Below are 21,986 nucleotides of genomic sequence, written 5' to 3'. Positions count from 1 at the left end.
TAATTGCCACGAATTCTGGGAATCGAACCCTTGTGGGGCCCCAGTGCCATTTATGGCTGACCTCCACAGTGCCCCTGACACTGGGAGCCATCGGATCAAGGTGACTCATGCCTGGGAACAGGAGCTTCCACAGAAGTAATTATTTCATTCTCACTCATCAGAAGGATGTAGTTTTGCTGGGGGGAGCGATGGATTCAGTGCTAGAAAATGATTTTAGATAATTTTTGCAAAAGTGAATCATTTTAATGCTGGACCACTTTTCCCTCCAGCAAACAACCACAATTAATGATGCATTTTTCTGAAAATTGGGGTTCTCTCAGACACCTGACCCTGCCTTTTGTATTTTTACTTTTCAGACGAGAGGTAATTTCTTTCATTAGCCCAAAGGCTGGAGCTGAGAGATAAATCTTGTAGAACATTCTTCCTATAAAATGTGTAAATAGTAGCCTCTGGTGGCACTTCACAGCCACCCCTCTCTGATTGATCCCTTGTGCTTTTAGGGGTTCTGGTGGCCCCACAGAGGCCTCAAGAGGGGAAACCTTGTCTGCATGGGGGCTTCTGAGGGGAAAATCTGTATGCAGCCAATAATCCCAGGATGAGAGGCTGGAAAAGCCCTCCCAGCCCATGGATCCCCCTGTGCCCCATCCCCACCTTGTCCCCCAGCCCAGAGCACTGAGTGCCACGGCCAGGCCTGCCTTGGACACCTCCAGGGCTGGGCACTCCAAACCTCCCTGGGCAGCCCCTGCCAAGGCCTGACCACCCTTGCCAGCAACAAATTCCTCCTCCTGGCCAACCTGAGCCTCCCCTGGCACAGCTGGAGGCCGTTCCCTCTCCTCCTGTCCCTGTTCCCTGGGAGCAGAGCCGACCCCCCCCAGCTCCCCCCTCCTGTCAGGGATTGCAGAGCCAGAAGGTCCCCCTGAGCCTCCTTTTCTCCAGGCTGAGCCCCCGCAGCTCCCTCAGCCCCTCCTCATATCTCTGACTCTCTAATAACACCCAGTATTACTGCAATAACATCTCTCTAAGTCAGGTCCCCAGACTGAGCTTGGATGAGACCCACAGGGTGCAAAGTCTGGATTAAATCCTGGATGTTTGTGAAAAACAAACACCCCCTCCCTCCTCCCCTCTTTAAGTATAGTTTTGTTTTGTTTTTTAAAACTGAGAAATCCAACCAGCCCACACAATTTGCCAATGAAAATACAGGAAGGGCAAGAGGGTTGGTGGGTCTCCCCAAGACCCAAGTATTTATTAACACTGAAATTACACCAGGGAGGTGGCAGAACCTTCTTGTGAAAGGTGTCCCTGCCCAGGGCAGGGGGGTGGAACAAGATGATCTTTAAGGTCCCTTCCAACCTTCTGGGACTTTGTGATTCAGGCTCCCATGTCCCTGTTAGTGAAGATCAACACGTGCCAGGAGGAGAAGCTGTCCTAGATGTAGATGAGCAATCTCAAGACACACACACAACAAATAAGATGTGCAGGGCAGTGGTGGAAAATAAACATCTAAGACAAAATTTTCAAAGGAAACACGAAAAGTAGGAATAGAAGGGACCCTGAGGGATCATGTAGTCCAGCTGCCCCCCTTGGAGGACAACAGCTCACCCAAACCAACCCAGAAGGGTGTTCAGTAAATCCAATCTAACATTCCTGGTTGGCACCTCTGTACCTCTCCAAAAGCCCCTTGTGCCTGAAAGGAGCCTTTGTGCTGCATTTCCTGGGGAACTTGAATTATTTTGTTGCTAATAGGTCTCTGTGTTACCTCGCAGAAGGTGCTCCCACTTGGGTTTGGTGCCATCTGAGCACTGGAAGGAGGCTGGAGTTACACCAAAAATTGTGAATAGTGAGGCAGAGTAATAAAGACCATGTCAGTGTGGGACATTCACATGGAATACAGTGATTAAAGGCCAGATCATTCCGGGAAGATCAGCTCTACGCCTCCGAAGTGACGCGACATCAGCAACGCTCACACCCAGTGAAACCGCTGTTCCCTGAGCAGCTCGTCAGCGAAAGTGGTGAATAACAGCAGGAACACGACCACCTCCCTCATCTTTGGCAATGCATAATTGATAACTTCACTTTGACAAAGCCCTTTCCCAGGGAGTTTTGTCCTCACTCTGTGGTGGTTTCATTCAGACTCTTCTCCGCTCTCCCGTTCCCAAAGGCGCGACGTGGGACATGTCCCAGTGCGATCCCAGCCGGGTCTGTGCCATCCCCGCTCCTGCCCTGGCATCAGGATGTGCTGCCCCAGCTGCAGGACAACTCACAGCCTCTTGGCACAATTTGTTATTGAGAGATTTGTGATGGCTGCTCCCACGTGTGCTCCATAAAAACTGGCCTTCTCTGCTATTTTTCAGGAAATGAATGTTAATCTGACTGCTCCTTTGCCCTTTTCCACCTCTCCTATGGCAGGCCCTGGGGTTACCTCCCTCCACGCTGATTTTCATTCCCATTTAACTTCTGTTCAGCCTCCAAGGTCTCTGCCAGCAGCCCTGGGGCTGCTCCTGCCCCTCTCTAAGTGCTCCCACGGGAATTGTCACCTTGCTCTTACCCTGCCCTGCTCATTGAAAACCATCCATTTCATTACCTTTGTATTTTTTTCCCTATTTTCTCTGATTTCCTGCTTGGCTGCTACTGTTAGACTACTCCAGGAAGAATAATTTATAACTAAAAAATAAATAGCTGCCATGCCTGGTCACACCATCCATCACTCTCTGTGCTTCCCCACCATTTGAATACCAAAGCAGCTCGTACATCAACCTGTGCTCACTGAATGCAAATCACCTCCTGCTTTCCCATCCCTTACTCTTTTGCTTTTCGTGCTCTTGCTGCTTCCTTCCATAAATCATCATTCCTGTTTTCTTCTCATGCCAGGGATCACTGCAAAGGTGGGGATTTATGCCGGTATTTTCTAGTGCTCTTCTTGGTTAGTCATTCCACTGGTGGGGTTTGGGAAAAAAAAATTGCTGTTTTGATTCCATGCGTAACAAACTGCACAACTTCCTGAAATGTGTCCTCCCAGGCATTGTCTTTGTGTGATCAGAGAATCCTGGAATGGTTTTGGGTGGAATATCCAGTGCCGCCCCCTGCCATGGACAGGGACACCTTCCACTCTCGCAGGTTGCTCCAAGCCCCACCCAACCTGCCCTTAGACACTTTCAGGCATGGGGCAACGAGGTACCTCCAGCTCAGTTTTCCCAAGCCCACCTTGCTGAAGTCAAGTCCTTTCAGTTATAAAAAGCAGACAAAGAAGAGCAAATAAAACCCCAAGAGAATAAAAGCCTTTAGCAGTGAAGGTCCTGCTGGCTGGCACCGCTTCTCTCCTTGAAACAATCACCACGGACACCCCAGGAAATGCAATATTCCTGCACGTGCCCATAGAGCTGTCTGGACAAAGCCATGGGCCCTGGACAAGTGGCAGATATCCCAGCAGGTAGAAAGGTTTTTTGGGACAAGGCTGAGACCAAACAGTTTCTCTTCATCTTACCTACCAAGTTCTTCCTCTCTGCTTGCAATGCCCACTTCCAGCTCTCCCTCCTGTCCTGCTCCATCCTGTCACAGGAACCAGCTCCAAGTGTTCCCTCTTCCCTGTCCCTACCTGGGGCATTCAGGGCAAACCTCACACCCCCCACAAGGGCTAGAAGATATTTCTGAGTCTAAGCCCTGCTCAGTCCTAGAATACCTTCAGCTTTTGCAGGCAACATACCAAATTTAGAGAGATTAGATTAAATGTAACATATTAAACTTAGATAGGGAAGGAAAAAGTGCTTCTCTGTTTCATGTAAAGGCAAGGAATTAGTGACCAGCTATGACAGAGGCTGCATCATGAGGGGCATTTAAAAATAAAAACAGTGAGCCAGAAAAGCTTCAGGAAACATCTGCTTTTGATCTAAAAACTTCTGAAAATATTTGAAGTACTACAAAGATCTGCAGCCTGGACTTGGCCTGACCTGGGCAGCCCTGGCATTGCCCCAGTACTGTCACGGGCAGAGTGGGAGCTCCAGACAAAGCTGATCAGGGAGACCCTCCTGCTGAGTCACGAGGGGCAGAAAGGACCCCAAACAGACCCTCCAAAACCTCCCTAGGACCCTCTGACTTCCTAAACTCCTTCCCAGACAGGGATCTGGGTGCAGCTGGATCCAACCCCAGCCCAAGACTTTGGTCAATGGTTTATGTCCAAAGGATTGTGCAGCTGTGATTGAACCTTTGTGCAACTTTGTCTCACAGGATTAAGGATGGCTAACCAGATACATGCATATAAATAATTTATCATAATCATGATTACACTGAAAGACCTCAATCAGAATTATTTACTACACAGTATAGCAGCTACAACTCCCGGTATAGTGCACTATTTTTAAGCAATATTGGAGCAATTATAATGAAGTGAACAAACCAGTTATTAATCAGAGACTGATGTCACTCACCCAGACCAAGAATCATGGGCAAATCTCTTCGGTTCAGTCTTGAGGGGTGACCTTGATAGGTGTCCTTAGAGGTACTCTGAGAAAGGGGATGCCAAAAGACCCTCCCATTAAAACTGGGTCTGGGCTTCTATAGGATAAAGCACTGGACTGTCAGGTGTCTCTGGGCTGTGCCAGCTCAGCAGCTTTAGATGAGGTATCAGTGCTATCAGCTGTGGCTTCCTGGCTCAGGTACTTCACCAGCTCTGCCACACCTTCACCTCAGATTGGCTGAATTTTGGGATTGAGGAGTCAGGCTGGTCTCGGCTTTACCCAACCCCCAAAGCAGTGTGACCCTCCTTTCCATCTGCCACTGACAGCTTTGCAAGTAAGGCAGCGTTCAAGGTGTCTTCCTGCACTCAGGCAGAGCCTCCCGCTCCACTCCACCCTTCCTTTCAGAAGCCGCTGAGGTTTTGCTGGAGGTTTGTTCCTGCTTCAGAGGAAGGAAAGCCTGAAATAAGCAAAGCAGCATGGAGCTGCTCCGAGGGCTGGAACCAGGCTGGAGACCTGGGAGTGTTCACCTGGAGAAGAGAAGGCTCCAGGGAGACCTCAGAGTCCCTTCCAGTGCCTAAAGGGGCTCCAGGAGAGCTGGAGAGGGACTTTGGACAAGGGGGAATGGCTTCCCACTGACAGAGGGCAGGGATAGGTGGGTTCTTCCCTGTGAGGGTCACAGGCACAGGTTGCCCAGAGAAGCTGTGGCTGCCCCTGGATCCCTGGAAGTGTCCATGGCCAGGTTGGACGGGGCTTGGAGCACCCTGTTCTGGTGGAAGGTGTCCCTGCCCATGGCAGGGGAGGCACTGGATGGGCTCTGACATCTCTTCCAAACCAAACCATTTTTGTTATTTTGTGACCTTTCCTACCCCCCAGGACAAGCTCCTACATTTACAGATCCCACACCACCCAGAGTCGATCCTGTTCTCCCTGGGGCACTGCCCCTCCTCAGCGGAATTTCACATCAGCACAGCGAGGCTGGTTCAGAGCACAACTTTATTATCAACCCCACCCTCCAGGGAGTCCCAAAAGCCCAAAGGACCAGACACCAGAGCTCAGCCAGCCCAGCACAGCCACGGGGTGGGAACAGATGTGCAGGAGCTCTTACATCAGGGCAGAGATTGTTTTGCCCTTCCCAGGATGGCAAGGAAATCCCTGCCCTGCTCAGCTGCAAGCTGCTCACACTGAGCACTTACTGGGGTGTGTGACCAGCTGGGACAGTCAGACCCAAGTCAGCTGTGCCAGCAACTCTTGCAGGGCAGCTGGAGCAGTCCAGGCCATGTCCCTTTAGGAAACACTCACAGGGACCTCCATCCATGGGATCCACAGCCCCTCAGGCAGCAGCACAAGGGCCAGAGGCAGCAGGACCAGGACAGAGCACGGCAGAGCACGCACAGCTCGGTCACTCTCAGGAGCCAAGTCCTCCATCCCGTCAGGGGAGGATCTCTTTTTCCAAGAGTAGTATTTGGCCACAACCACGTTGGGGTTCCCCTGGGCAGGGTCGAACCACATCTGGATGCAGCGCCCGCTGCCCCGGCGAGCAGTGGTGTATCTGTAGGAGTGGGACCAGATCTTCTCACACAGGTCTTTGGGCCGGGGGAAGACCTCGCTGAAGGGTCTGCACATGGAGCCCCAGGGACAGCGGTTCCTTCCTGGGGACAGAGCACCACAGGAGGACAGGTCAGCATGAGCACTGGGACAACCCTTCCCTAGGGTCCTTTGCCTGCCCACAGCCCATCACCACACCTGGGCTGATGGGGGGTGGCAACCCCAGAACGTGAGGGTGATTTGGGGTCCTGGCAGCAGTGACACTGCCGGTGACCCACCTGGGGGAGTGAGGAGAGGCTCCCCACAGCCCACAAACCTGTTGCCCAGTTCCAGCCCTTGTGCCAGTTCTCTTTGCAGGTGACAGCATCCCTGCAGTCCTCCCACCACTGCTCGCAGTCCTCCTGGCACAGGGGCACGTGGAGAATCCTCTCCCGACGCCAGCTGCTGTCAGCCTGCAAGGGGACACGACCAAGCACGCTGGGGAGAAGGCCTGAAAATCAAGGGCAAGATCTGCCCCATCCCAGATCACCCCCCAGCCCTTCCCACTGGGCTCCAGAAATCGATCTCAGAAGCATTTCAGCCTCTGCAGGGATGTGCCTTGACAAAAGCTCTTCCATCAGTCAGATAGGCCGAAGAAGTGGCCAGAAAAGTCCTTGGAATCTTTCCACCCAGTAGGAAAGGTTGGGACAGCCTAGATTTTTGGAAAGAAAAATATTCCTCTGGGGGTGGGCAGGCTCTGGCACAGGTTGCCCAGAGAGGCTGTGGCTGCCCCTGGATCCCTGGAAGTGTCCCAGGCCAGGTTGGACGGGGCTTGGAGCAACCTGGACTGGTGGAAGGTGTCCCTGCCCATGGCAGGGGTGGCACTGGATGGGCTTTAAGGTCTCTTCCAACCCAAACAGTTCTATGACTCTATGATCTAATCCTACCTGGTCAATCCAGGGTCCTAGGTTGGGGGAACACTCGTACAAACACGTGTCCTGGATGAAGTGGCGCTTGCACTTGGGTGGCATCACCCCGCAGTGGTTCCAGTTGAAGTTGTACAGGTTGGATTCATCCCTGTGGGCCTCTGAACTAGTGTTGGCTGTGCAGCAGGCATTGTCCTTCCAGGGGGAACACTGTGACATAACAAGGGACAGGCTGTTGGGAGGGCAGGAACTCCAGGGAGTCAGAGGATGCTGCAGGTGCTGGTTCCTTGCAGGGCCCCCAGCAAGGTGCCTTCAGCAGCCAGAGGATTTTCTGTCCTCCAGCAAACCCTTGGGCACTTTGGATTGAGGAGTTCTGGGCTGCAGCCCTGGAGGAAGAGCAGGAGGTGGAGGTCATGGCCTCACCAGGAATTAGTCCCACCCTGAGGAACAGGAGCAAACCCCTTCTCCTGCATCCTGACTTGCTCTTAACCCCATCTCCACCAAGGGCCGGGGGTAGAGCAAGGAGAGTCTTCAATACCAAGAGGGAGCAGAGCAGAGTCTTCCCTTTCCGTCCTTTCCCTGGCTCTGCTCTGGGGTACCTGAGCTTTGGGAAGGGGAGATGTCCTGGTTAAAGAGGGGTGACACTGAGCTGATGGCTCCTCTCACCACTGCCCCTGCCCTGGCCATCTGCTAGAAGGCAGCAAACAAACCACTCTCATACCCAGCATGGGCTTCCTCCCTCAGGCAAGGGGTGGCCAAGCCCAAACCAGCCCACATATCTGGGGAGGTGGGTGCAGGGGGGGCCCACACAGCCCCACAGAGCCCTCCAGCAGCTCATACCTGGTCATGCAGCTTCCCCTCGGGGCCAGGCTTGCTTTTGTGGTGCTTGGCGTCCATGCAGATGTTCAGTAGTGTGTCCCTCGCCGGCAGCACCGCCCCGGCTGCCAACAGCACCAGCAGCACCAGCAGCATCGGCCCCGCTGCCATCGCGGGCACGGAGCGGAGGGGACAGGGCACGGAGCGGAGGGGACAGGGCACGGCTCGAGGAGGGACACGGAGCTGCGGACGGACTAGGGCCGGAGCGAGGGACAGGGCAAGCTCGGGAGGGACAGGGCTGGAGCGGAGGGGCAGGGCACGGCTCGGGAGGGACAGGGCACAGGGCACGGAGCAGGGCAGGAGCTGGAGGCACAGGCTCGGGAGGGACAGGGCACGGCTCGGGAGGGACAGGGCACGGAGCTGCGGGAGGGACAGGGCACGGCTCGGGAGGGACAGGGCACGGAGCTGGAGGGGACAGGGCACGGCTCGGGAGGGACAGGGCACGGAGCTGCGGGGACAGGGCACGGAGCTGCGGGGACAGGGCACGTTGGAGGCGTGAGGGGCAGAGGCACGGAGCCGGTCGGGAGGACATGGAGCGAGGACAGGGCATGGCCGGGAGGGGCCGTGCACGGCTCCGGGAGGGGCAGGGCATGGCCTGGGAGGGCAGCACGGAGCCGACGGATGGTGGGCACGGAGCGAGGGCTGGGCACTGGCAGCAGCGAGGGAGGTGCTGTGGGGGCCGAGCACTCCCGTGATGTGCCAGAGGCACCAAGGACACCAGCACAGCCTCCCCCTCCCTGGGCAGGGCTGCAAGGTCAGGCACACGTTATCATCGGGACAACGTCGGGAAAAACACCCTGGGAGTGCTCAACACCCCTGAGGGGAGTGAGGGTCCTCTGTGAGACCCACTCAGGCTGGGGTCCTTCGCCACCCAACTGCTTCAGAGGGAGCTTCCAGAGCCCAGGCCTTCTGCATCACGACAGGGTAGTTCAGGGATCCCTAGAGAGGGTTCAGAGGATGCAGTAAATGCACAGACACCTTGGGTGGACCATGAGCTGCAGGAGCCCCACTTTGTCCTCAGGAGTATGTTAAGATAGGAAAGCTTTTTTTTTTGTTGTTTTATCTGCATCTGGGACTTTGCAGACCCTCACCTGACATCTCCAGGGGAGACCAGAATCATCATAGAATCCCGGTATGGTTTGGGATGGAAGGGACCTTAAAGCTCAGCTCATTCCATCCCCTGCCATGAGCAGGGACTCCTTCCACTACACCAGGCTGCTCCAAGCCCTGTCCAGCCTGGCCTGACTTGAGCAATAAAACACATTTTACACTGTCATGCCTTGGCCTCCTCTGCCTGCCTGGGAGAAATTTTATTGTAATGTACTAAAAACCCCCAAACAACCAAAAAAACCAGAACAGCCAATAACAACACCCAAACAAGCAAATTCCCTGCCATTCCTCATCAATCCAGCACAAGGGTCTAAACCAACTGCCTTTTAAGAGGGATTTTGCAAGACACAGGAGCAAGACAAAGCAGTTACAGCATTAAAATAGCACTAAAAATCCCAGAAGAAGCAGTTACAGACCTGAGGAAGTAGACACAGAAATCTGAGAACTGGGAAGTACCTACCTTGTGTTATACATATTTACATAAGCTCATATATATATGTAAATTCAAAAAAGTCCCTTCTCCTCAAAAAAAAAAAAAAATTAACCTTAGCAGTCCTAAGAGCCTCTAAACTGACTGTAACACCTTAAAAACACTAAGCTCAGAGGCTTCCTGGAGCTTTAATAGGAAGGCTCCTGGTAGCACCTGGGAGGAACTTCCACCTGTGTTTAGGGAGGTTTCATTTGTGCCAGCCTTTGTTACTGCAGAGGTCGATGTTTTGTTATAACCAGCTTGCCTGGCCCCTTTCCCAGGCAGAAGCTCTTGCCTAGGAGACACTCGGGGGTTTGGTTCCAAAAGCAGGTCTCTGCTCAGCCTTGGCCCTCCACAACATGTCCCATTTCCCCTGCTCACCCTGCACCAGGCAGTTTGGGTTTGCACCATTGCATGAGACAGAAGAGCCAGGTAGGTACTGACCCAGGGTTTGTAATAAATGGAATAAATTCCAAAGGCAGCAAATGACAGGCAGGAATAATGCTGCTGCCTCAGGAGGAAGAACAACAGCAACTTCCAACACAAAGCAGAAACACGGGTGCTGAGGGGAGCAGTGCAGCTCCTTGTGACGCCTGAGCACAGTCATTGCTGCTCAAAGCTTCACCGGAGCCCGAGGAAAGCCCTGGCTCTCAGCACAGGCTGTCTTCCTCCTAGGGCAGCTTTTGGGGCTGCTTTGCTGTTCTCCTCACTCACATTTCTGATGTTTTGGTGATGAACCACTTGCCTAAGGAGCAAATCTTCTTAAATTTCATGTGTGAGCACTTTAGACTCTGGGGGAGCCTGCTTTAGTGATCACAGAATCCCAGAGTCACTGGAAGCCCTCCCAGCCCATGGATCCCCCTGTGCCCCATCCCCACCCTGTCCCCCAGCCCAGAGCACTGAGTGCCACGGCCAGGCCTGCCTTGGACACCTCCAGGGCTGGGCACTCCAAACCTCCCTGGGCAGCCCCTGCCAAGGCCTGACCACCCTTGCCAGCAACAAATTCCTCCCCTGGCCAACCTGAGCCTCCCCTGGCACAGCTGGAGGCCGTTCCCTCTCCTCCTGTCCCTGTTCCCTGGGAGCAGAGCCCGACCCCCCCCGGCTCCCCCCTCCTGTCGAGTAGAAAAGAACCTCGTGTGCTTCTACCCCTCCCACTGGAGCTGTCACCGAGCAGATCTTCCCCACTGACCCTTCCCCTCCTCTGCTCCCTTCTCCCCCGCAAGATGAGTGTTTCCCCCGAGGTACAGGACTGTGGCAGCTTCAGATGCCCTGGCTGTCCTGCCTGTTTCCTGCTCCTTGCCTTGGAATTTCTAATATCTGCTTTGTTTTTGGAACTGCTGATCACTGAACTGTGTTGTAACACTGTCAGAGCAGTGACAGCTTGTTCCTGAGAGATAATTGTCAGCCACCAGCCTGTCATCTTCCATCTGACGTGTCCTGTGCTCTCCCCAGTGCATCGCTGCCTGTTCATCTCAGCTGCTTTTTCAGTAAAATCTGTTGCTTTATTGTTCAGTGACTCAGTCATAGCAGGTGTCACATCCCACTCCTACGTGGAAAGGAGCACCCAAGAGCCGTAGATGGCTGTGGTTAAACAAGGATGGCAAAAGCCAGAAGGGTCCAAAAATAAAGCTCACAAAGTTTAATTGGCCAACTCCACCCTCCATGGGGAAATTGGTGCATGTTTTGCCCCCTCTTTCTAATGGTGACAGAAATAAAAGAGTAAAAAGAAAGAGGGAAGAAGGAGAGTGTGAAAGAGAGCTCAGGTAGTCGAGGAAAGGGGATCCCCAGTCCTGGCTCCAGCACTGATCTGACCAACAGGGTGTCTGCCCCCCACCCCATCCCCAGATCGTGTCTCTTGCTCTTCGTGTGAGTGAGCACGTGCAGTCTGTTCTTCTGGACCTTTCTGGAAATGGGTCGAGGGGTTTTGAGGGTCTTTTGGAGGTCTTGATCCCCCTCTACTGAACTGACCCTCAGCTGACAGTTCATGCCCCCTCCATGACCCCTTTCCTGCGCTGGTGCTGCCCTTTGTGTTGTGGGGTCACCATGGACCAGAACAGGGAAGTTGATCCCAAAAAGGTGCTGTCCCAAACAGGTGCTGTCCCTGAGAGGTGCTGCCCCACCTCGGTATGGCCCCTCCCAGCCACATCCTGGTGGTCACATCCTGGTCCAACTCTCTCCTTGAGTGGCCATTGGAGTTTGAGGCAAAACAACACATTAACTCTTTCCTGCCCAGGCTGCTACACCACAGTCTGCTGCAGATTTTTACAGCTGGTCCTGGAGGGTTTTAATACTATCAGAAACTTGGTTGACTTGATGTTTTCCCCTCCCTTTCCCAGAAAAAAATTGTTGAAAAGCAGAAATCAGAGAACCACAGAAGTTTCGGGTTGGTAGGCACCTTAAAGGTCATCCAGTCACATGCCCTGCCACACCTTCCACTAGACCAGATTGCTCCAAGTCCCACCCAGCCTGGCCTTGGACACTTTGCAGGGATGGGGCTTATCCGAGTGCTTTTGTATTCAGCCCTTTGATCCATTCCCTGTGACCTTGTCACGCAGAGATGCCGTGTTTGTGGCTGTGCTGATCCCCCCACCTCTCCAAAGAGCCTCTCAGGGTGTTCCATGGGAAGGTGCAGACCTTGTCCTTGCAGGGAGGACCTTTGCCCACACACCAAGGCTCGGTGCCGCTGGCGATGGCAGCTCCCACCCGAGAGGCCTGGTGGGGTCCCACGTGGCTCCAGCTGCCAAAATGGACACGCAGGTTGTTATGATCAGAATCATTAACCAGCAGAAAAGCAAAGGCACTGTGTGTATAAAGGCAAGGATTAATTGTTGGTGTCATTGACAGCAGGCCAACACAAGAGTCAGTGTGAGTCCAGAGCCAGTTATTGCAGAAAAAAGAGCTAAATTAATATTTCTCTACAGAAAAAAAAAGTAATAATTGTAATAAATCAAGATTGTTATACACACTCTTCCCAATTTCTACCTCTTTGCTGGGGCCACCCTTTCCCTGCTCCTTGGGGTCCTGAGCTTGGTGACTTTGGTGGTGGATGACACACAGAGCCACAAAAACCTGGAGTCCTTCACAGGGAGTCATGATATTGGTGTTTGTGGCTTCTTCTGCCTCCCTCTAGGGTGCACTCTGTGTCTGTTTTACCTTTGATAATGTGCTTTTGCACCTTGCTCTCCCCTCGCTGCTCTGCAGGCCCACGATACCGACATTTCCTAGATAGGATGCATTTTTTTCATGCCAGATGCTTGTTCTTTGCTCTCTTTGCCACCCCCAAGGCATTTTTGCCCCAGTCTGAGCTTGTATTTCCTTAACGGACTATCCCAGAGTTGTTTTATAGCCATGAGTTACATACAGTTGTACAATATAATAGTTACTTACACACACATATATATTATCTATATAATATCTATATACAGGCAGTACCAGCCTGTGCCTGTCTCTCGTTACCTCTGCCTGCACTCCTCCGTGTCACATCCGTGTCCCCCCTCCCTGAGGCCCTGCCATCCTGCCAGGTGTGTGTTTCTCAGCACTGCACGGGGTGCTGAAGGCACAAATATCTCCCTCAGCACAGATTTGCTGTTCTCTGCATAAAACCCAAGCCTTGTTTGCACCGTGCAAGGAGAAGCAAAGAGCCACAGCCCAAATAAAAGCTGCCTTCGCTGCCAAATGTGGTGAAAACAAAGGCACAGGACAAGTTCAAAGAGAGCAGAGCTGGTGTGGCTCGGTCCTGAGTCCCTGCAAACTCAGTACAAAGCCCTGACCAGCGGTGGCCTCGCTATGGCCCTGGGCTGGGGTCAGTGTGCAGGACCCCTGTCCCAGCTCTCAGCCAGCCTCATGCTGGGGACACAGAATCATGCTGGGGACACAGTGATGGAACCCTTTGGCACGGCAGGGGCCTTAAAGCCCCTCCAGTTCCACCCCCTGCCATGGGCAGGGACACCTGTTAGAGGAAAATAAATTCCAGAAACCAACCAACAAATCCCTTCACTCTCTGGGACACACAGACTCCCAGCTGACGTGGGGAAGGTGTTTCCCTGAGGCTTTTGCTGATTGCAGCTCCCAGGGGGAGGCTGGAAGTGGCATCAAGGCTGTTAGAGGGGATGAGGGAGTGGGATAGCAGACAGAGATGTCTGGGTGTTGATCATCTTCCTGCAATCAGAACACTTTGAGGACTGGGAGACGTGAGGTTGCTTAGAAAGTCAATCCCACAGAATTCAAACACTCGGCTGAGTCACAACAGCCCGTTGTTATCACTGACAATAATTAGCAGGAATAAAACAGCGCTTGGGGACAGACTGTGCAGTTGCCTTGGGGCTGAGCAGACTTTGCCCACAGATTTTGGGTTAAATTTCATTGTAATTGATGCTTTTATTCCATATGAGAACTGTCTGGCCAGAATGGAGAACTGGAAAAGGGCTTGTGTATGAGTGACCCCAGCTTCAGGAGACCTTGCAGTAAAGGTGGCTGGTGGTGGGTATTCAGGGTGCTGGGTCTCTGGGGTGCTGGGGCTCAGGGGTACTGGGTCTTTGTGGGTGCTGGGTCTCTGGGGTACTGGGGCTCTGGGGTACTGGGTCTTTGGGGGTGCTGGGGCTCTCAGGCTGTGCAGAGCAGTGGTTCCCCAACAGTCCTGCACTGGTGAGACCATGTCTGGGCACTGGGTCCAGTCTGGGTCTCCCAGTACAGCAGGCATGAGGGGCTGGAGATGCTGCAGTGGGGGCTGTGTGGGTTTTAGTACCAATCCATCTGCTGTGGCCTCAGTGAGATGTATTTCATCCCCACTTTCTCCACCACTGAGGACCAGGGCCTTGAACACCAGCACCTGCCACACCTATGCTGTACAATATCCAGCATCACAGTGACCAGACTGTCCATCATTCACAAATTTGGGAAAAATGCTTCTTCCACTGTTCACACCCTCGTGGTCACCACCTGCTGCTGGTCCCACCATGATGGACCCTGTTGTGTACAGAGTAAAACCCAAATGGGTCGGTATCAGACCACCAGAAAGCTGCAAGAAGCCAGATGTGACTCCACAGTCGTGGTGTGAGCTGGGTCAGAGCTGGGGGGTCTGTCAGGATGGCACATGTGGGTGGGCAGAGGCTCACAGGGGATGATGGGATCACACAGCCCAGAAAGGCAATGAGAATGACACCAAAAACTCATCATCTGGTGCCAACTGAGGAACTGTAAAGACCTGGGCTATAAAATTCCACTTGAGGGGTGTGAACTTTCATGGTGATCTAGATGGTCTCTAAGGTCACTCCCAACCCAACCCATTCCACAGTTCCATGACTCTGTGTGTCCCATTTTAATGGTCAGATGCAGTTTTGTGCATCACACACACCTAAGATGTTATTAATTAGGAGAAATGCCCATACCCTGAGTGATGTCACCACATTAATATTTGAACCAAACATCATTCCCTCTGTTGATTTTCCCCTCACAAAAACATCCAGTGAAGAACAAGGCTGTGCCCACTGTCTTTTTGCTAAAAAAGAATGAATAAATACCTCAATAAAGCCTCATATGCTGCAGCAGAGTGCTGGATATCCACTGCTCCTGTGCAGGGATATCAGCAATTTCCATCAGTAATTAGGGAGCAGGGATCACAGGGACCAGGCAGGGGTTATCAGAGAGAACAGTTATTCTTGGGGTCACAAAAGAGAGTTAAAGTTTAACCAGCAAAGCAAAACCAGCTTTCAGAGATCAGCAGTTTTAGAGACCAGGTCTGTGGGTTGCAGAGGAGATGACAAGGGAGGGAGGTTCTGGAGGTGGGGTTCCTGCTGGATGAATCATCTCAGACAGACTGGATAAACTGTGAGACCCACCATGAGATGGGTTTGCCATAGGTCTGCCCTGGGTTCCAGGCACAAATGCAAAGGCACATCATAGAATCACGGAATCATGGAATCATGGAATGGTTTGGGTTGGGAGGGACCTCAAAGCTCATCCAGTGCCACCCCTGCCATGGGCAGGGACACCTTCCACCAGCCCAGGGTGCTCCAAGCCCCGTCCAACCTGGCCTTGGACACTTCCAGGGATCCAGGGGCAGCCACAGCTTCTCTGCCCAACCTGTGCCAGGGCCTGCCCACCCTCACAGGGAACAATTCCTTCCCAATATCCCATCTAACCCTGCCCTCTGGCAGTGGGAAGCTGTTCCCCCTTGTCCTGGCACTCCAGGGCCTTGCATATGGTCTCTCTCCATCTTGGAGGTCTCTTCCAGCTTTAATGATTCCATGATCTGGAGTCATGGAGGTGACACACTTCATGCAGCCCCTCCCTGGGTCCCCATGGGGCTCCAGTGGGGAGCGCAGTGACAAATGTGACTAAAGATGTACCAAATCCCCATGGTTTGGAGTGGGATTACTCTGCTGTGAGCTGTCTGGGGCATCACTGAGATTGGGATGGAGCACACGCAGCCCCTGGAGGCTGCACCATCCCCTTCCCAGCAGGATCGGGGGAGGCAGGATGGCCACAGACACGGGTGATGAAGTGACCTCCAGCCATCCCCACAGGGGTGACACAGGACCTGCTGCCATGGCTGGCCCTGCTCTGCTGCCTCTGGGGACGCTCAGGGGCTGCTGCTCCCGCCCTGGGGGCACGAATGCACCGAGTGTGCCCGTCCTCTGCACCCAGCCCCAAGGCTCAGCACCGGGCTCTGCCCTCACAGGGATCTGTGGGAGCGTGAAAAAAATCCAGTATTAACAAAGAGTGGGAATGATCAGCGTTTGTGAGGGATGGAAATTAATTAAAGGATGAAGGAAGATCCGGTACCTAAAATAAAGCACTAAATCAGGACTTGGGCCTGAGATAAACCCAGATGGACTGACTACAGCCAGGTATTTTCCTAAGCTCTGGGTGCATTTGGCACGAGGCAACCTGTATGACCCCATGGATGTGTAGTTTCCAAAGAGGAGATGTGTCCTCTCCTTGGTTATCTGAGGGGTTCCCACCAGTGGGCTGAGGCCACGGGGCTCGGGGGTGACAGGGACTGGAGCATCGTGGACCTGCATTTGCATCCTGATCCCACCTCCTGCATCCGCATCCCGCATCCCACATCCGCATCCCGCATCCACATCCCGCTTCCCCCATCCCTCCCCCCGCACCCCACCCGCTCCCTCGGGTCCCGCCGCAGCCCCTGCAGAGGGGAGCATCGAGCCGCGGGGCCCGGCCCGGGCCGGGGCAGGGCCGGCAAAGGGCAGGGGGACATTCCAGGGTCACGGCCCCACCTCTCCCGGCTCAGGGGGCGAGACGATGCCCGGCTCCAGCTGCCCCCGGGGCTCCCCAGCTCGGCTGCCCTGGGACGGCTCCCGCCGGGGCAGCGGGGCTCAGCCCAGCCTGCTGAGCACCAACACGGGAGCTGTTGCTCCAGGAGCTCGGTCCGGCGCTGTCCATCCCAGCCTGGCCACCTCCAGGTCTCTGGGAAAGGGTTTGAGCACGAGGAAAACCCACGGCGGTGCTTCTCGACATCAAAGAGCCGGGGACTGCTCAGGCGGAGGCTGCTTTGGGAGCCGGGGATGACTCTCACGTGGATTGTCTCACTGCTTTTTGTGCCTGTGGAAGCTTTTGCCTCCCACAGCATGTCCCAGAGCTCGCCCCTGAGGGAGAGGAGTCTGAGACTCATCCCTGAGTCTGAGGAGAGCTCTGAGGGGGAGGACAGGAGGACTCACCTGGGGCAAGGCTCTGCCAGGAGCTCTCAGAGGTTCTCTGAGATGTGGCACCTGGGGACATGGTTTAGTGGTGGCCTTGGCAGTGCAGGGGGGTGGAACCAGGCTGTCTTTAAGGTCCCTCCCAGCCCAAATCAGTCTGTGATTCCGTGATTCCAAGTCTAAACAAGCCAGTGTGAGGAGGCTGAGCTGCAGTTCCTCGTGGAAGCTCCAGCAGCCTCATTAGTGCCTGCTAATTCTGGAATGACAGTTGTTTCCAGAAAGCTGGTGGTGCAGCCCGAGCCAGGCAAAATGCTCCAGGTGAAACAAATTAAAACTAGGGAGGAAAACACTTGTGTTTTAAAGGGAAACCAGCACCTTTGGCTGAGCCCCAAAGCCAGTCCTTTGGCAGACCCAGGAGCCACTTCTACTGTCAACCCCTGTTTGGGGACACCAGCCCAGCCGTGGAGGGTGACCCTGCCAGACCCAGACCCCTCACCTCCTGCTCACCCTCATCCTCCACCTCAGCTACAATGGCCCAAATCTGCCTGGCAGGTGACCAGCCTGGACTCCCTGGGGCCACGCGTGGTCCTGGGTGGCAAAAGGACCGGCACAGAGAGCAGTGCCTGCCCTGTCCCCATTCCCACATCAGCACTGCTCACAGGGGCATGGCCAGCACCACCCAGCCCTGCTCCTCCTTGGTGGATGGTCAGGACAGGACATGACCCTCACCACTTGGTTCAATTCACTCCTGTGTCCACGAGTCCCCTGGACCCCAGAGCAGACCATAAATCTGTCCAGATCCATGTCCAGACCCTGGGCCCCATTTACCCACTTTCCAACTCCTGTTAACTTTAATGTGTGGGAAGTTCCTCTAGTTCTTGAGGAGCTCTTTAACAACCATCCCCCACATTGCACACAGGGGAAGGAGGAGGAATAAGTCATCTTCAGGTACCAGCATCTGACAGTACGAGTTAAAACAGCACAATTCCAGTTCAGCCTCCACCCTGAGAGACAGGAACTGTCAGGGTTAATTTTTGATTGGCCTAAATTTCTGCTGTGCCCCATCTCTTCCTCCCAAGCTCAGTCTGTGCTGGGTGCTGGGGGGGAACTGGGTGACTGCCTTATCTCAGCCACCTTTTGTGCCACAAGCCAGCAGCTCCCCAGTTTCCCAGCACAGCACGTGCTGGGCAGGGCAGTGTCACTGCTGAAAGGGGCAGAACACGAGCTGGGGCTGGGCTGGCACAATCACAGAGTCACAGAATCAGGAACTGGCTTTGGGAGCAGAGGTGGACTGAACTGGGGAGGGAGGGGGTTCCCTGGAGCAGTGTGGCTGTGGCAGTGCAGAATGAGGCGTTTGTGGGGCAGGGATTTGTGAGTTGGTGGGTGAGGGTGCTCTCCACCCCTGGCTGGTGTGCAAACAGGAGAGCAAAGCCCTGGGGAGCAGCTCTGCTGTGGCTCTGGCCTTGTGTTGGGGATACAGAGGGGATAAACTGAGCCTTGGACGGGGGAGGGCAGGCAGTTCATCATACCCCCAGCTCTGCTCTGCACCCTCAGCCCCTCATCACACTGGGCACCAAACATGGGTTGTATTTCTGGGAGTGGCTTTGGATTAAGCCTCGGATTAGCAGAGGTCAGCACAAACCAGCCTGGCTGGAAAATCCACAGCCAGACTGGGGATGGGCTGGGGGTAGCCAAATCCCAGTAGCTCCCCTGGAAATCCCAGTCACCGATGGGATCATGGAGCCCTGGTACCACCCGGCACCCCCGCCCGCCCTCGCGGGGCCCGGCTGTGCCTCAGTTTCCCCTTCCCCCCGCCCCGGTCCGGCCGCACTCGCGGCGTTTCTCCGACACCAGAGGGAGCTGGAACCCTCCCTCTGCTCCGGGTTTGTCGCCGGCCGAGGCCGCATCGGCCGCGGGGTCCCGGCGTGCGGGGCTGCGGTGGCGGGTCCGGTGCTGCTGCCCCCATCCCCGGGCACAGCCACCCGCACGGGGCTGCCGGGAGCGGGGGGGCCCGGGCAAACGAGCCGGGTCTGCCCCAGTGACTCCTGCTTTTCTTCCCCCACCTTCCTTAAATCTGTGCTTCGACTTCCCTGCCTGGAGAGAGCTCGGAAAAAGCAGGTTTGCTGTCATTTGCATGTTGGACCAAGGGCTGTTGGTCCTTTTGCCTCATCCCAAGGTTCTGTCGGTCCTTTTGCATCCCCCGAGGGTCCGTGGTGCCCTGTGCATGAACCGGCACAAAGGTTGCCCCAAGGAGTTGCCACAAGCAAAACAGGAAGGAAAAGGCACTTTCCAGAGTACTGATGATGATGTTGAAGCCTCGCTCAGTGCCTGTTAGGAAGGGGCTCATGAAGAGCACAAATTCCTCGGGTAACTGGAGTCCTAGGGTGAGTTTTGTCCCCCGGGAGCTCAGGCTGGATGGCTCTATGCTTCCCAACGCAAACGGTTATCTCTATGGATCATCCCAAACCACATTTACCCAAAAGCTCCTCGATCCCAGTGGGAGAGGCCAGGTTTGGAGCACACAGGAGGTTGCCCAGAGCGCAGTCAGCAAAGCACCCACCCCGTGGCATCAGGCCCAGTTGGCAGGTCAAGAGGGCATTACACCCCCACCCCTAAACTGGCTGGGCATCAATATCCAGTCAGAATGTGAATGAAAGTCTGGCTAAGGCCATGGTGGATGTGGCTTGGAGCAACCTGGTCTAGTGGAAGGTGCCCCTGCCCATGGCAGGAAGGTGCACTGAGTGGGCTTTAAGGTCCCTTCCAACCCAAACTGTTCTGGGATTCCACAATTCTAAGAATTTTAAGGAATTCTATTCATTCTAAGGAAGATTATATCTTGTTGTGTCCCTGGGGTAGGAGCAGAGCATGATACAGCAAACACAGACTTATAGAATGTGCTGAGTTGGAAGGGACCCATCAGGAAGGGGGATCCTGCCTGCCATGAGCATTTCATGGCATTTTGGGAGAGTAGCCACTTTGTGCCTCAGTTTCCCCCCAGGGACCTCTGCCTGTGGCCAGTGCAGGGGAGCCAGGGAGAAGGGATCCCCTGGGAGCTGTTCTCTGGGAGGGGGACAAGGTGTGAGAGCTGGCACTTTTCTCCCCACCCACATCCCTGGGACTTGCAACAGGGCAAGGGGGGAGGATGAAGAACTGGGGCTGGATATCAGGACATGTCCCAGCGTCCCTTTGGGAATGTGAGTGTCCTGAGCCTGCCACGGGCTCTGCCCCACAGGTGGAGGGGGTCCTGAAGCCCTCATTGCCACAGGGGTGGGCCACAGAGGGCCACCCTCCTGGTTCTGCTGGGTAAAATAAATAATCAATAAAGAAACCTGGCAGCTTTCCCGCTGGCTGCCTCTGCCTCAGCAGAAATATTTGCTGAGTCAGAATCTGACGCAGCAGAAAAGGGCACGGCCCCGGGGCCGGGGGTGCCTTATCGCTGCCCCCTGGCTCCTGTTTGTGCCGTCCTGGTTATCGCCTCGGCACAGCCCCTGGCCGGGCCGGCACCGTGACTCAGCACTGCCCCCCGGCCTCTGCAAACTCATCACACCCACTGAGTGATGGGACAGCCCATAAACATCCCACTGCACAGGGCTTGAGCCTGGAACTGGGAGTGAAATGCCCTAACTCTGACCCTGATCCCAACCCTGATCCCAACCCTGACCCTGACCCCAACCCTGACCCTGATCCTGACCCTGATCCCAACCCTGACCCTGACCCCAACCCTGACCCTGATCCCAACCCTGACCCTGATCCCAACCCTGACCCTGATCCTGACCCTGATCCCAACCCTGACCCTCATCCCAACCCTGACCCTCATCCCAACCCTGACCCTCATCCCAACCCTGACCCTGATCCTGACCCTGATCCCAACCCTGACCCTGATCCCAACCCTGACCCTCATCCCAACCCTGACCCTCATCCCAACCCTGACCCATCCCACTGCAGAGAACGGGCTTGAGCCTGGAACTTGGAGTTAGACCCCCCTAATCCTGACCCTGACCCTAAGACTGCCCCTTCCCCTGCCATTGCTGCAGGTGCCTGGTGCGAACTCATCACAAACAATTTTGTGATGGGAGAGCCCATAAACATCCTACTGCAGAGAAGGGACTCGAGCCCTGGGCATGGAACTGAGACCCCCTAATTCTAACCCTAAACCTAACCCTGACCCCGATCCTAACCATGACTCAACATCCCACTGCAGAGAACAGGCTTGAGTCCTGTACCTGGGATTGAGATCACCTAAATCTAACCCTGACTCCAACCCCTAACCCTTACCCTGGTCTCAGAGCTCCCTTTCTTCCTGTGTGTCTGAATAGGATGCTCAAAACCAAGTGTTCCTAAGATGGGTGCAATGGGGTCTGTGGGCCGTGGCCTGAGCCCTGTCCCAGCTCTGCCCCACAGAGACACTGTTATTTGGGGTTCCCTGCTCCTGCCCAGTGCTTGGTGCTGGGCAGAGCTGAGCAGAGTGAGTGATGAATTTCAGGCCAGTCCCTCATTCACCCACAAGTGCTGGGACCACAGAGCTGCTGGGATGAAGCCCAGGGTCTCTGTCCAGGCTGGGGAGGCTCTGCCAAAGGCAGAACCCCAAAGATGGGGTTCGGTGCCTTGCTTGGGGCAGGGGCTGCTCTCCCATCTGAGTGGTGCAGGGTGCAGGCAGCCCCCAAACAGCTGCTCAGCCTCTGCAGAGGGGCTGCCCCAGGTGCCACCCCACTTTCAGAGCCAGTTCTGCTGCTCGAATAATTGGCAGGTGCCAGGTTGGGGTCAGGTCGGGAGGCAGGGCAGGTCTGCCCTCCTAAACCAGCCCCAGCACAGGAACAGGTCTGTCCACTGCCAGCTGGAAAGTCTGGAAAGGCAGAACATGACCCATAGAATGTGTTCCTGAGCCAGCAGGTCCCAGGCCACAAGCAGGATGAGAACAGTCCTTGTCAGAGCTCAGCAAAGCTCTCGGTCCCGCTGGAACCATTGCTATGCA

The 21,986-nt window shown here is 54.8% G+C and overlaps 1 protein-coding gene across 1 annotated transcript; it reads right to left on the bottom strand.

Moving 5' to 3' along the window:
* Positions 1–5,649: 5,649 nt before the first annotated feature.
* LOC126648773 (folate receptor gamma-like) lies at positions 5,650–7,888 on the bottom strand. The gene is made up of 4 exons (XM_050332214.1): positions 7,742–7,888; positions 6,923–7,111; positions 6,313–6,448; positions 5,650–6,100 (listed from the first exon to the last, which is right to left on the bottom strand). The coding sequence occupies exons 1-4, from the start codon at positions 7,886–7,888 to the stop codon at positions 5,736–5,738; spliced, it is 837 nt and encodes a 278-aa protein (XP_050188171.1). The 3' UTR covers positions 5,650–5,735.
* Positions 7,889–21,986: the final 14,098 nt, after the last annotated feature.

This window comes from Myiozetetes cayanensis, unplaced genomic scaffold (assembly GCF_022539395.1).
Source record: "Myiozetetes cayanensis isolate MyiCay16 unplaced genomic scaffold, myiCay2020 scf5-8, whole genome shotgun sequence".
In the NCBI taxonomy this organism is placed as follows: domain Eukaryota; kingdom Metazoa; phylum Chordata; class Aves; order Passeriformes; family Tyrannidae; genus Myiozetetes; species Myiozetetes cayanensis.
The sequence above is the reverse complement of the archived record's forward strand: the minus strand, read 5'-3'. Positions and strand labels throughout refer to the sequence as shown.